The 15,347-nt window shown below is 40.1% G+C and overlaps 1 protein-coding gene across 1 annotated transcript in view; it reads left to right on the top strand.

The window, feature by feature from the left end:
• Positions 1-15,347, top strand: part of elp3 (elongator acetyltransferase complex subunit 3) — an 18,964-nt gene that overhangs the window by 789 nt on the left and 2,828 nt on the right. Inside the window, exons 2-12 of the mRNA XM_020616999.1 lie at positions 78-177; positions 743-881; positions 1,273-1,343; positions 1,643-1,706; positions 1,877-1,945; positions 2,346-2,500; positions 6,497-6,658; positions 6,775-6,901; positions 12,098-12,289; positions 13,192-13,284; positions 15,259-15,324. Of these exons, the coding sequence (XP_020472655.1) occupies positions 78-177; positions 743-881; positions 1,273-1,343; positions 1,643-1,706; positions 1,877-1,945; positions 2,346-2,500; positions 6,497-6,658; positions 6,775-6,901; positions 12,098-12,289; positions 13,192-13,284; positions 15,259-15,324 (1,238 nt within the window). The remainder of the gene's footprint in view (positions 1-77; positions 178-742; positions 882-1,272; positions 1,344-1,642; positions 1,707-1,876; positions 1,946-2,345; positions 2,501-6,496; positions 6,659-6,774; positions 6,902-12,097; positions 12,290-13,191; positions 13,285-15,258; positions 15,325-15,347) is intronic.

Genomic DNA, 15,347 nt, shown 5'->3' with positions numbered 1-15,347 from the left:
AAAAGATATTTATAATATATTATATTATATTATATTATATATTATATATAATTTATAATATAATTGGTCTTTATCAGGGGACCTCAGCCGAGCTGAGCTGATGATGATGACCATTGCTGATGTCATCCAGCAGCTTGTTGAAGCTCATGAACAAGGCAAAGACATCAATCTCAACAAGTAAGTTTTTATGAACATGCAACCCATTGTAATCAGTTTACTTCGGTGAATCTACGTAACACAACGCAACAAAACTCCGTCATGTCATTAAGAAATGGCAGTTAATGAAAACTGGGAAAATAAGGACAAGATTTGGTCAAACGTTCAGATAAAACTGCTATCTCCTGGTTAGAAAGGTACAGCTACAATCTCATATGACTGCAAAGCCCCTGCAGGAGGAAGGTGTGGCTGACACCAGAGTGGTGGTGCACTCTCTCACTGTGCAGTGTTGATGCACAAACTGGGTCTATATAAAAGAGTCATCCCAATATTGGATGTTGCTATCAGTTTAAAAAGCCTGTGCTGTGAATCTGCCATTATTTTGTAGATCACAGTTCCCTTCTACGCTCATGTACAACATAGCACTCCATACTATAACACCATTGAGCAAGAGATTTCAGTTATTTAATTCAGCCTTAATTTTCCTAGCTTACAAATGACTAAAAAGATGCACTCCTCCTCCTGTGTTGCACTATAGACTATGCTGCTTTTTCTACTAGTCTTAGTTGAATCTGTTTTCAAACAGAGTGAAGACTAAGACGTCAGCCAAATACGGACTTGAAGCCCAGCCTCGATTAGTGGACATCATCGCAGCTGTTCCTCCACAGTACCGTCGAGCTCTGTTGCCCAAACTAAAGGCCAAACCTATCCGCACTGCCAGTGGGGTATGTAGCCCTTAGTCTGACTTGTCCGGGGCCTCTAGTTTAATGCTGCATGTAAGGTTATAACCAACCAGTTAAAATTTTGCAATATGTGCCACTTATCTTAATTAATTTTACCCAGTGATGAAGCTCGACTTTTAAACTATGTGAATGATCTCTAATTTGTGTTATGCTGTGGTAAAGGTTAAATATTTAACAGCTCTACTTTGTGATGTGCATCATTTTCAAGGAAAAGACATGAAACCTACAGTGTAACTTACTAGAAGTTGAGATTGATTTGGATTATATTCAAGAAAGTAGGAGCCAATAAATGTGCCCTACTGCCAATTAATCGCTAAACAATAGAAGAATAGAAGAATAGTTAGAATTTTCAATGCTTCTGTCTCTGTTTCAGATCGCTGTTGTGGCTGTGATGTGCAAACCACATCGCTGTCCTCACATCAGTTTCACAGGCAACATCTGTGTGTAAGTGTCACTATGTTTTTACTTAATTATGTTGCAGATAATTAATTACATTTATTTATTTAAGATTTACTTAGATATCATTTTACTGTAGATGTGAGCAGAACATGTTTTCTTTTTGCATTGGATGTGCAGAAGTACAAGTTTAAGGACAAAAACTGCAAAAGAGGAGGATGGAAACCCTCAGGGGGGAATTCATTTTTTATAGCTTATTTTTGACTTTGTTTTTACATGTTAATTGCTTTTATTGTTTGTATATTTAGTGTAACACTTACTTGTTACTTGTACCCCTTCTCTGGCAGCTACTGTCCTGGTGGACCAGACTCAGATTTTGAGTACTCTACTCAGTCTTACACTGGCTATGAGGTAAGCTAATGTTATTCTGCCTTAGTATCTAAACAGTGCAGCCATTCTGTTGGTTTACAGGCAAACAGCATTAGACTGTTGTGTGTCCAGTTTCTCGAGTCAGATCAACCTCTAACAAATGTATGAATGTTTCTCTTAGTCTTATTTTTGTTGTTCTCTCTTTCTGATAGCCAACATCCATGAGAGCCATCCGAGCCCGTTATGACCCCTACCTTCAGACCAGACACCGGGTGGAGCAGGTCAGTGTCACCATTCCCATTATTTTAAATCAGCGTTTGTGCATTCATTGCCTTTACTTGCAGCCTTGTATAAATTGTGACCACTGATAAGGTATATAATGAGTGTCATCACCCACTGACCCCAGTTATGTTGTAATTTCCATTTATAGTCACATCAGTCTAGTGCAAACGATCGTGTGTATTAATCTGCGCCACCTGAATCTCACTTTGCCTCAGTGCTGTTGGAAGTTGGTTTCATGTGCATTTGCTGCTTAAAGTTTAATTCTGATTTGTTTTGTAAGATAACTATTCTGGTAACTATTGTTGTAGAGAACATTCATAGAGAATTATATTATTTTAAGGCACACCCCTGCACTTTACTGCATTCCAGATTTGACATTTTTCACTATATGATCTGCAGCTGAAGCAGCTGGGTCACAGTGTTGACAAGGTGGAGTTCATTGTGATGGGTGGGACCTTCATGGCGTTGCCTGAGGAGTACAGGGACTATTTCATTAGGAACCTACACGTCGCCCTGTCAGGACACACCTCCAACAATGTGGCCGAGGCTGTCAGGTATTTTGTTTTTCAATCAGTAAGAGTATTGATGGGGAGTATGGGCAGACATGCACTGTAAATGAGTGAGTGTTTGTGTAGAAATAGAAACAAAGAGATGAGCTATGGTGGAAGCAAGCTTACTGAGGGTGTAGGAGCCAAATGAGCCGAATGTTATTTACTGAATGTACACTGGGTGTCACTGTGTAAGCTACAGTGGCTTTGTTACTGTTGTCGGAAGGTGTGGTGACCCGGAAGGGCAAAAGGTTTTTGACCTTAAATGAGCCCGACGCTGATGAATGGATTGTAAGTTAAACATTGGGTATCCATAGGAACTGGGCTGTATTATTATCATTATGCAAGTGAAGACCTGTTGTCTGATTGTTAGGAAATCCAACATACAGCTAGTAAGTTTATTTTCAGTGTAAATGGTGACCACCATTCAGTATTTATATATGTTGTACAATGTGACATCTCAGAGTATAAACTGTCTCCACCAGAGGAAGATGTTCTACCATTTGTAGCATTTCCATCAACACACTGAGCCTTCCTCTACGTTTTTCCCATCATATGACACAAATGAAAAGACATCATCCAGACATACTTATATCAACTGAAAGTAAAAAGTAAGGTTCAAGATTTCTGTTTTCTTTTTTCTTTACAAATTTCAGTGCTGCAAATAACTTTTTTTTTTTCATGATTAATCTGTGGGCTATTGTTAAAATTAATTTTGTCTTCAAAATGTTTTAGTTTATAAGTTTAGCAGATGCCCATCACCATTTTACCAGAGTTTATTTCTTTTTTGTTTCAGCAGTAGCTCAAAACAGAAAGATATCAAATTTGCAGTGAGATAAAACATAAAGTTGTTTTTCTGTGTTGTGCCAAATTTATTCAACCACTTAAGCCTTTGTGCATTTACATTCACTTAACCCCTTTCCATTAAACATAACGCAGCTAAACATAACCATCCTTGAGGAAGCTATGATATGATGAGCGTCTCCATTAAGTTGCTGAATAAAGGCATTCGGAATCCAGGAGCAAAAGAAGTAAAGCCACATTCATTAAGTCCGCTTCATTTACTTTCATCAATTTCTCACTTAACTGAGTTAGACCAGCTTTGAATGGGACTGAGCTCATGTCTGCTCAGTATGGATGAGGAGCAACCTTTTAAAGGACTTAGAGAAGATTCAAAGTCAAAGTAGAAATGACCGTTTGTTGAAGACGTCATAGAGATGGTTGGAACAAATAATGGCTTTTTCACAGGACGGAGGCTGTTTGTCAGCCGGGACTGTTTACTTCCCTAAAGTCTGATAAGGCCCAGAAGGCCAGTTTCTGTGAGTGTGTGTGTCTTTTCCTCTATATGTGTATATGTTTGTAACTGTGTGACAGTGTGTTTGTAGTGGTAGGTCTGAGTGTGCCTGAAATCGCCCACCTCCGCTATCAGCAGCCTTCATTAAGATGCTGTGATTACAGTAATTGTGGAGGCTTCTGTTCAGTTTGGTGTGGCCGAGGACAGCCCTTATCTCTGCCTGTGTCTATGTGTGTATGTGTGAGATTTATATGTAGTGTCTCAAAGAAAGTGCGCGTGCAAGAAGCTTCTGCTTCGCAGCAGGGCTCACCCGGCTCCTGCTCTGATCGCATAGGAGAGGTACCACGAGATAATCGTCTGAGATAATGGCCTTTTTATTGATTCATCTCATACAATCTGATCATCCTCACTGAAGCATAAACTCCTGTAATTGGTCTAAATCAGCCAGCAGACTGTAAAAAAATGGCCATGTTTTGCCAGCACATGCAGAATGAGAAGTATGGTGTGCCAAGATGAGATGTCTGTTTGGTCACCTGTGTTGTTTTTCGATCAGTGACTCAAATAAATTTGGAAGTAGCAAAGGAGAAAGTATGTGTCTCTGGAGAAGATGGGGAACCTACTGCGTCATCTCTATTCAATCTGGCACTTTCTTGTTTGCTGCATCATTGTTTCTTTAATCAGTGGGGATCTGCTGCTGTGTGGACAAAACAGTGTTTTATGAGTCTTGGTTGCAATCCATGCTGTTTAAAACTCATTTGGATAAGCAGTTACAAAGTTTTAATGTCAGCCTACTGTTCGAGGGTTGATCGTCATACAATTCACTATAACTATTTCTTAAAAAATAGTTATAGTCTCCCTCCACTAAAAAAATGTTTTTCTTATTGTTACTTTACTGTGATGTTTGAGCTTCACTATGCAAAATGATATTCAGTATGAGACATCATGACTTTTTTAACATCCATCTACTGTAGAGGCAAAGATTCTCTGTGCTCACCCATTGTCTCAGTTTAACACATACAAGAAGTATTTTTGACATTACAACTTGTCTGGAGTCTGTTGTGGTGTGGTTCAGAGTGGACTTTTCAGTGAAATACATGCAGGAGACACAGTTAAATTTTTGAAATGAACAGTATTTATATATTCATTGATTCTTCATTGCAAGAAGTAGATGTAACTACATTTTTTTAACCCTGTAAAGCCCAACATATCAAAAAATAGCCAGAACATTCTAATTTTTTGGAACTGAGATGTTTATTAAACCTTTTAACAAAATCCAAAATATAATTCATGATTCGAATTTTCAAGATTCATGATTTTTATTTGCCATATATGTATAGACAGACAGTCTCCAGGCATAAAGGAATAGAGGTGCCATATTATTTAGATTATTTCTATTTCTTTTTTATCACATTTGATACATGGGGCATTTTTGGTGATTTTTTTTTTTTTTTTTTTTTTTGCTCAGAAACCTCACGTATCAAATATGATACAAATGGTTTTATGATGCAATAAATTAACAGTATGTTATTGTAAGCATACTGTGTTCTCAGTATTACTGTATGTATATTTGTTTGGGTCAATAATTGACATAATGACTCAGAATCTCCTGGTATATTTGCTTTCCCCTCCATTACACAGATACCATTGTTTCCCATGTATAAAATTTATTTTTGGGCCATTTTGGGGACATGCTGCAAACACAGCATTGCCTCACTGAGACATCACTTTAGGAAGTAAATATCTGAAGCTTGTTAGCTGAGAATTGCATGCATACATCTACAAAGCAACATCAGCATTCGTTTGGAGTCATGTTTGTGCCCACCTGAAGAATCTAAATCCAATATTCATTCTACTTTTAGTTTTGTTTTGTCTCCACCTGAGTCCTGTCTGACTCTTTAGCTACTAAATGCTATGTTCATCAGTTAGCTGCTAACTTTATGTGCTGTTAATAACAGCTAACATAATGCTAATAACAGTGGTTAGTGTCACCCAGAACAGCAAAGATGTTGGCTGTAAAAACCAAAACAATGAACTGAAAGACCCTAAAAGAGTCCTTAAAGGAAAGGAGATCCTCTGAGTCAAGTGCTAATTATTTATAGGTTAATCACTAAAAGGGACACCTTTCACATTACACACAGTCATTTGATCCATTGTTGTTATAAAAATATCAATGATAGCTGCTTTAATTGTCGCCCTGGAGAAACACTGAGATATTGACCAGGACTCCTTGGAAGGTCCCACTGAGATCTTGTTTCTCAGTGGGACCTTCCTGTCTAAATTAAAGATACATAAAATATAACCTGTTAATACAGGTTAATAAAAGACTAATCTACATCCCCTTACAGTCCTGACTTACAATGGCTGATTTAATTTGAGTATTTAACTTGCTTTTGACACATAGTAAACACTCATTAATTTCTCATTTAACAGATTTTACATAACAAACATTTTCTTTTATGTTATCATCTGTTTTCTTTATTGCATTAGTGTGTTCTTAATGTGAGGTTAGTGTTAACTGCCTGCATAATGAGCCGTGCTAAGTCGCAGTATGTAAATTGAAGATGCTAAATGATCCCACTAGAGCCCTCCAACATAGTCAATGAGACTAAATAGTGAAATTAAAAGCCAGCGGTGATAGCCAAGCAAGAATATCTTAAGATATTATATATAGAAATAGCTGAAATGACTGAGGCAGTTTCCTCCTGTAGGTACTCTGAGCGCAGTAATACCAAGTGTGTGGGAATCACTATTGAGACGCGGCCTGACTACTGCATGAAGAGACACCTCAGCGACATGCTGGGCTACGGCTGCACCCGGCTGGAGATAGGAGTCCAGAGTGTGTATGAAGATGTGGCCCGTGACACAAACAGGTCAGTAGGTCAAGGGAGGGGATGAACGGATGGATGTAGATAAGGAAGCAGATGTAGTGTGATGGTTTTCATGCAGGCTTTTGATCTGTGTTTTTGTACATGTATGTTGCTTCCAGAGGTCACACGGTGCGAGCTGTGTGCGAGTCTTTCCACCTGGCAAAGGACGCCGGCTTCAAAGTGGTTGCCCACATGATGCCAGACCTGCCCAACGTGGGAATGGAGAGGGATGTTGAGCAGTTTATTGTAACCACTGACGTGCTTTTTTTTTTTTTTTTTTTTTGTGAGCTGAGAAGAGATTAGCTGGATTGGTACCACTGTGCATCACTGATACAGTCTGCTGGTAAGATTAATGTGCACATGTGCTAATATTTGCTATGAAGATGTTTTTTGGAGGTTAGTATTTTAATTCTAAGTTTCCCAGTTTCAGGTGAACAAAGTGGCACTGAATGATGCTTGAGAAACTAAACGAGTAAAAACTCCAGAATAACTTGAGTGCATCATTACTACTTGCTGTATCTCTCAGTGGTAGAGTAACAAGGAAGTCCTACGTGTAGCATCTTAAAATAGGAATGGAAATGCAGTGGCAGTCGACACAGTCTCAGCTGTGATGTGACTCAATAGAAATCCTGTAAGGTGCCTCTCAGCAGCAGGCTCACTCTCCAGCTCTGATTGAAAACACCGCTCCTTCCCAACATGCCCGACTGGTAGGATGTAAATGAAGGCTCTGTTTGAGGCTGCGCACGATTCCAGCTCATTTGGGTTATTTTTGCAGTGGTAAAACAGAAACCAAGCGATTAAGAACAAAAAAGAGATATTACTAATTGGTGCAGGTGAGACTGATGCATCCCTGTGACTCGTATCAAAATGTGTCACTCACTGTCTCAGAACCAGCAACAGATACACCTTCTCTCTTTTGTGTGTGTTATTTGAAGTGTTCCTGTATTTTTCATTGCTGTGTGTAATTACTGGCCATGTGGTGACTAACCGGGTGGTGCTTTACCGAAGAACAGTCTGCAGTGTTGTTCAAAAAAAAAAGTTATTGTTGTTGAATGAGGTACATATCGAATAAGAAGACAACAAAAAGGAGTGGAACATTCAGACACAGTTTTCTGCAGCTCATATTAGTGACTGGGTAACCTCAGTACAACTACACCAAGCCAGCTTTTTTCCCCATTGCAGTCTTTGTATGAAAACATTTAGTCTCCAGCACAGAGGCGTGATGTTTTCGGGTTGTCCCTCTCTCCATCAGTACAACTCTTGTGAACACGATATCTCATAAACACCTTGAGGGAATTTCTTCAAGTTTGGGGTACAAGTGTGCACTTGGACTCAAAGGTGAACTGATTACATTTTGGTGCTCAAAGGTCAGTGACCTTACTTCTGTCCCATACCCGTGAATTTGACTGGTTGGCAGAACTGTGCGACTGCAAAGCGGTAATTCTGTTTTTTTACAGACCTTTTTTGAAAATGGTCTCTATACTTAATACATCTCAAATGTTGACTTTCTGTTTTGATTTACAGTGAAACCTTGGATTGTGAGTATAATTTGTTCCGGCAACGTGCTCGTAATCCAAAGCACTCGTATATCAAAGCGAAGTTCCCCATAAGAAATAATGGAAACTCAGATGATTCGTTCCACAACCACTTATCTACAGATAGATAGGGAGAAACCTGAACATTGGAACACAGCAATGCAACTCTGGTCATGTAAAATTAAAGGAATAGTTTTACATTTAGGAAAATATGTTTATTTGTATTCTTGTTGAGTGCTAGATGAGAAGAGGCTGGGCCCAGGACGTGTTTGGTTAGCTTAAGACTGGACACAAAGGGAAGCAGCTAGTCTGACTTTGTCCAAAGGTAACAGATTCTGCCAGACAGTGTACTAGTTTCATGTTTACGGTACAGACGATGCTCATACCATGTCAATTTTGTCATGTAATATACAGCAAGAGAACAGCGTTCCCACATGATTTATTACCCCAAAATCTTGAACAGTGTAGCATACTGGTATCTTTTACAGACACCAGTTCAGAGAAAGGCTTAACCAGAATTTGCACAGATGATTTATGCAAAGCATCTTGGTGCTTGAAATGAAGTGGACATGGATTAAACAAACCAGATATAACATGTTAATTATTGAGCTTTTGGTGTTGACAGGCATATGTTTTTGCACTGTAAACAGAGTCAGGCCAGATGTTTCCTGATCATTTCAGTCTTTAAGCTCATTTGGCTGCTTAATATGAAACAGACGAACATGAGAGTAGTGTTATTCTTCTCACCTATCTCTCGGCAAGAAAGCATTTAAGCCTTCAGTATCTCTTTATTTTCATCTCATCTAAAAGTTTAGTATGCTGATTGCACAATAGAGTCAATATTTACCTGTATTTTTATTTCTTTTGTCAGAGGATCTCAGTCATAGAAAAGGTTTGAATCAACAGCAGAGAAAATTGCTCAGTTGTCAGAAGACAAAGATAGAAGAATATATAAATGACTCCCAACAAAACCAATTGGACATCTCCAGTCTTCTGAGCATCAACAACACTGAGTGCTTCATTGTTTAACAGAAAAGGATGTTTTGACGAAGGGTCCGTGTCTTCCCGCAGATTTGTTACATTACCTCTGTATGTGTGTGTTTACTGAGCCACTTCTGTGTGTGAATGAGTGTTTGATGGTAATGTGCAGGGCAGCTGCAGGTTGGCACGGCGAGGGGAAGCTGATTAAATGTGTATTCAGCTCTTAGTCTCTTTCTTTACTTTCCTGTAACATTTCCTCTGTCACTTGTCTGGTCCCTTGACTGAATTTCTTCCTTTATCTCTCCTGTCCTTTTCCTCCGAGTGTGCAATCAGTATTTCCTCTCGCCTGTCTCCTTGATCTCTGCTCCCTTTCCATTATCTCTCACTTTATTTTTTTCCTTTTCTCTCTCCTCTGCAGTTGTAACTTTTCTCTTGATTATTTCTCTCCTCTGTGTCCACCCTCTCCCCTCCTCTCCTGTCACGGCGACACCTCCGGGTTACACAGCTTGCGTGTGGCTCCCCTTTGCTCCTCCTCATCATAGCTAATCTTCCATGACATGCTTCCTGCTTGTGAATGCAGGTTCTTAAACATCTTCTCTCTAAACTCGGCAGCTCGTGATGTTTCTTGAGTTCTATAAAAATTCATGGTCATGTGAGCGGGGATGAAGTTTTGATTAATACTATGCCCAGGGAATGAAAGTCCAAAGGTTGGCTACTTAACAAAAATCTAATAAAAACACATCTAAACATGTTCCAGAAAACAATTGCTACATTAATGAAACATTAAAACAGAATCTGAAATGCAGGATTCCAAAATAAACGGACATAAACATCTATAATTCTATAACCTGTAATTACCTGTCTGAACCACAAATACTCAAAATGTAGGAATTTAAATGTGTTCGTTTTATAGGCTAATTAATTTGTCATTGCCTGAGCATGTTACAGGTGGTACTGACAGCAGGTAATGTCAATAAGAGTGCTGCCAAGTGGTGGTTCAGTGAACATGGAACGATCGGGGTGTGTGATGATAACCGGCTGTAAGATGCTTCTTCAAGCTGTGAATTTACATAGAGTACGGAAAAATAACTTCTTTTTGCTTTCAAAAGGGGTATTCACAGCCTGGAAATTGGTCTTAAGTTGCATTCAAAATGGTCTAAAATGGTCTTTAAAAGTCCTAAATTTAACTCGGTGAAGCCTGCAGAAACCCTGAGTTAAAAGACTTTCTATATTGGGTTGCTGACCTCTTCAGAATGCACATAGAAATTCAGCTGGCACAGTTTAGGTTTCTCAGATGAGAAACTGAGAATGTGCTTGTGAGGATCAAACAACCTTCCCAATCAGGAGCTTTTGTTTTGCTGTGATTAAGATGAAAGATCAGGATGAATATTAGTTCTCTCATTATTGAGCAAAATCTATGTGATATTAATTTTAGTAAAAACGATGCAGCCTGTTCTACACTAAGGCTCCTGCTGCCTCACGAACCTTAAAAGGATTAAGCAGGAAAAGATAATGAATGGAAGGCACAAATAAAAATCCCAGTTTGCACATTGTGACCTCCTTGTTCGCTTGCAGTGTCTGATTTGATGGGAAGCAAATGGTGCAAATATGATGCAAAGAGCAGCTGAGATTTCAGTGGAGGGATGTTTACTTAAATGTAAAAGAACCTTTATGAAAACTGGTGATGATATTTTAGGTTTTCTCCTCACAGAACTCCTCAGGACTAGTTGCCATCTTAGGAAAGCAGGCTCCCTTAATTTCGATTTATTTATTTTTTGCATTAATCAGATCCATTCAAACATTCTGTTTGTCTGTGGCTGATATGTTTTGCCCTCATCACATTCCACTGAGTCCCTGATATCCACCTGGATCACAGACCGGTTCAGGAGCCACAGCAAGAGAACTTTGCATCCTCCTCGCGTCTACCACAGCTGTTCTGATAATGAAATTCGATTACAACTCCCTTCCAGCCTGAGATCCTCTCTCACTTATCTCTCGTGTACAGATGCTCCCTGTCCCGGAGGAGGCATGCTTAACAGGGTTCTTCTCCACTGACCAATGAGAGCCGAGATATGACATCAAAATAGTGGCAGGTACAAAAATCCCCAAAATAGTTTCTAGTCTCCTTTTTTTTGGTATTGAAGCATCATTATTTGTCCAACTGACTCACCCGCCTCCCTTCCTTTAGTTTTAGTGCAGTGCCATGAAAGCGCTGTGACGAAAGAGAGATTATGAGATACTGATAATGGTGCTCTATTTTGGAGAATGTGCCTCGATTCCAGATCTTCACGGTTCTGAACATGATAGGCAGTACAGCGGGGAGGAGAATGACTGGAATTCGCACCGATTCCCCTCACTGAGTTAAACCAGACTGCAGCAATTGTCTCCTTCAATTGAATAACTGAGCTCTGCTGCACCATTCTCTTTTGATATCTGCCTTATACAAGCTCAGTGGATGTCCACTTTGGTATTCAGGAGTCAGCAGTTGGGCCCTCTTCTTATTAAATGCATAGACTTTTTTTTTTGCTGCTGTCTGGTCATGTAGAAAAAGCCATATAAATGAAATCAACTCTGTGGGCATTTCATTCTTTTACACTCGCTCAGTTTAAAGAAGCTATATACAGTATCTAGCATGATGGTCAGATTTCACAGTACAGATGGGGAAGTGTACAGCAAGTAGCAGTTCATAAAGATTATTACACAACGACATGACAAAGCAGTGACTTGTGGTAAAACAGATCATGTCCAATTATTATATTGCGTTGTTTACTTCCGATTGCGTCAATTTCAGAAGACTAATGAGAAACAAAGAGTAACGACAGCTTTAACTTTGAGTTGGAAAATTGGTCAGTAGTATTCGGCCTTCACAATTTCATTGGCTGGCATAAGCTTTAATGTGTAACATGGATCTGTCTGTTTATTGCAGGAGTTTTTTGAGAATCCAGCATTCAGGCCAGATGGTTTGAAGCTGTACCCAACACTGGTGATCCGAGGCACGGGTCTCTATGAACTGTGGAAGACTGGTCGCTACAAGAGCTACACACCCAGTGCACTGGTGGACCTAGTGGCCCGAATCCTAGCACTGGTGCCGCCCTGGACACGAGTGTACCGTGTGCAAGAAAATTAAAGGGGGTGGGGGGGGGGGTTGGATATTCACCGGTGACTATAGTTCCATTTGATAGTATTATTAGTTTGTTTGCACTAAACACAAATCAACTGATGATGCAGATATTTTCTATGGGATTTGGTGAAAACCAAACTAGAGCCTAACATTTAAGTCACATTCGTTGGTGCCCAGACACACAACTGATGAGATGAAGTGTCACTAAACAAACAAAAGTCGCTTGATGTAGCTTTAAAGACTAACTTAACACTAAAGCCACTTTTTTTTAAATTAATAGATTATTACCTGTACAGCCAGTGTATTACACTGAGTCAGGTAACCAGTTGATCTCAGTGACATTTTTTTATGTTTATTGCAACAGTTATTTTCCTCTTTCCAGGGAAAATACAGGGTCCCTGTATGTGCATGTGTAGTATGAATGTAATCCCACCACCAACAGTTTAATATCTGGGCTGCAGAAAATTCCCTTCACAGTATGTGAGCAGGGTGGCGCTATTTTTCTTAATAAAAGCAGCAAGTCCTTATACACCTTAAATCTCCTCTCCATCACTCTGTTGTCTGGACCCTTCACTTTTATCATTATTTTCATTGACTGTATATAAAAACTGGAAAAAAAACCCGGGATTATGTCACCGATTGGTTTTCTGATGAGGTTGTGAAGTTTGGCCGCTGCCAAATCACTCACTCTACCTGCTAGGGCTAATCCAGAACTGGGCAGAGAGGTGGAGCATGAATGGAGCTTGTTCGACAGCTAGCGGCCAGCAACCTATGCCGGGACCCTCCTGCCTGTCACTCAAAGCGGCCACGCCCTTAACATTGCATAAGTGATCCTTACCTTTTTTTTTGTTTATGTATTATTTGTCTTTGCCCTGCTTCATGCTCTCATACCACCCTCAAGGGACATCCCCATGCCATTGGTGAGCTCCGGAGTGGAGCACGGCAACCTGAGAGAACTGGCACTAGCCCGGATGAAGGACATGGGCACTGAGGTGAGACTCAAAGGCCTCTCATATTGAACTAAAAGACCTCAGGTCAGCTTTTTTCCAATAAGGAAGTTAATAGACTTTTCCAGCTGGGATGTGATCCAAACATGTACAGTAAAACTTAAGGTGGTGGTGGCTGCCAACAGACAAATGCTGACTATCACAGTCATTATCATACATAGTGTAAAATGAATAAAAAGCTCTCAGGCAAAGTTTAGAGCTGTTGGAGCATAGAATGAGATGACACACACACACACAAATTTATGTTGGATTTGTACATGTACATCCAGTCTGAGTTCATCCAGGCTGAAAACCTCATGCGCAGGCACCAGCTAAAAGTACGACGTAGAAGACCTTTATCAACTTCCATCAAAAAAGACTCAGGATAGAGTCATCAGAAAAGACCCATGGGGTAAAGAGCCTCCTGTTAGCTTCTGTTCAGCCAAGGCTTTTATTGACCACCAAGCTGAAATACACCATAACCCCACCCGGCCCTTTTTTTCTCTTCACCACTAGTAGTAAAACATTTTCTTGTTTCCAGTTCACTTGAAAAATACAGTCTATTTGTGTTATATTTTCTACCTGCCTACAAAGATGGCTTTCATTTTGTCACACATTCCACTGCACTTCCACAGATGCTGATGCTCCTGTTGAGTTCATATAATTCAGACTTTGACTAAGTTTCCCGCTGACTTTTCAGCCCGTTTCCAAAGGGCTTGCAGCTTAATGTAGCTCACTAACTCTATGTGTCATAAACAGGCAGAGCAGGAACTGTCTTCACTCTGTTAGAAAGAAATCCTTTTTCATTTTTACTAAATTGTGGCTCATCCGTGTAGAAGAAATATAACAGAAGAACAACAGGTGTATCCTACAGCCACAACATACTCTGTTTTGGCTGGTCAACAGTCTGCCTTTTCCCATCACGTCATGAGCAACCAAAGTCTGAAATCATGCTACGCACAGTATGAGTAGTTTTCTGTGCAACAGCAGGGAACCATAAAGTTGTTCAGCTTGTTGAGAAGGTATATCTGTGCAGCCTGTCACCTGCAGCTCTTCATCTAACAGCTCGACGTGTGGCTCGTCCTACTTTTCCCTTTGCTCCCTGACAAACTGATCCACAGTTAAGACACCATCACCATCAGTGCTAACTGACCAATAGATTGCATTTCTTGTGCCTCACAATAAAAGCCACTGCAGATTCCACCTGTTGACCCATTTTAATGTGAACTGGCACCAGTAAGAGACCTTGTGTTTGCATTAGCAGTAACATGATGCAGCTGTAAGAGAGTGAACAGTTCACAGTGAGATACAACTACAAGCATGTAATGCTGGATTACATGCATGCAGACTCCGTCACTAACAACATAAACTACTATGTAAAGAGGTAGTTCTTTACATAGGGCAACCTTTCTGCAGGTTGCCCTGGCCCTGGAGCTCTACATCTCTGATGAGCAGTCACCAGCCACATCGACCTGATCAGTGTTTGATTGTTGTGTCTTGTTGCTTTTCTTCTTTTGTCTCTCCTCTATCCACTCACCCCAACCGGTCGAGGCAGAAGGCCGCCCACCAAGAGCCGGGGTCTGTCGGAGGTTTCTTCCGTTAAAGGGAGTTTTTCCTCCCCACTGTCGCCAAGTGCTTGCTCAAGGGGGATTTGTTGGGTTTTCCCTATGTAATAATATTGATAACAGTAAGGTCTAGACCTTACTTTGTGAAGTGTCCTGAGATGACTTTTGTTGTGATTTGGCGCTATACAAATAAAATTTGATTTGATTTGATTTAGTGTAAATACACTTGATGGCTATTGCTAAAAAATACCAACCATAAATAGCATCTTAATGAGATTTTATGAAAATCTTATAACAGCAATTGTGATGCAAGCATGTGTCATTTCAAAGGTCAAACTAATACAAACATTAGATTCTATAGGATGTTTTGAAACAGGTTTGACCCAATTGAAGTGAATCTCTCCTCTGTGTGCAGTGTCGAGACGTGAGAACCAGAGAAGTGGGCATTCAGGAGATCCACCACAAAGTCCGACCTTACCAGGTAACAGGCAGCATCCAGGCAAT

The sequence above is a fragment of the Monopterus albus genome, unplaced genomic scaffold (assembly GCF_001952655.1).
Source record: "Monopterus albus unplaced genomic scaffold, M_albus_1.0 scaffold182.1, whole genome shotgun sequence".
NCBI classification, from domain to species: Eukaryota; Metazoa; Chordata; class Actinopteri; order Synbranchiformes; family Synbranchidae; genus Monopterus; species Monopterus albus.
The sequence above is the reverse complement of the archived record's forward strand: the minus strand, read 5'-3'. Positions and strand labels throughout refer to the sequence as shown.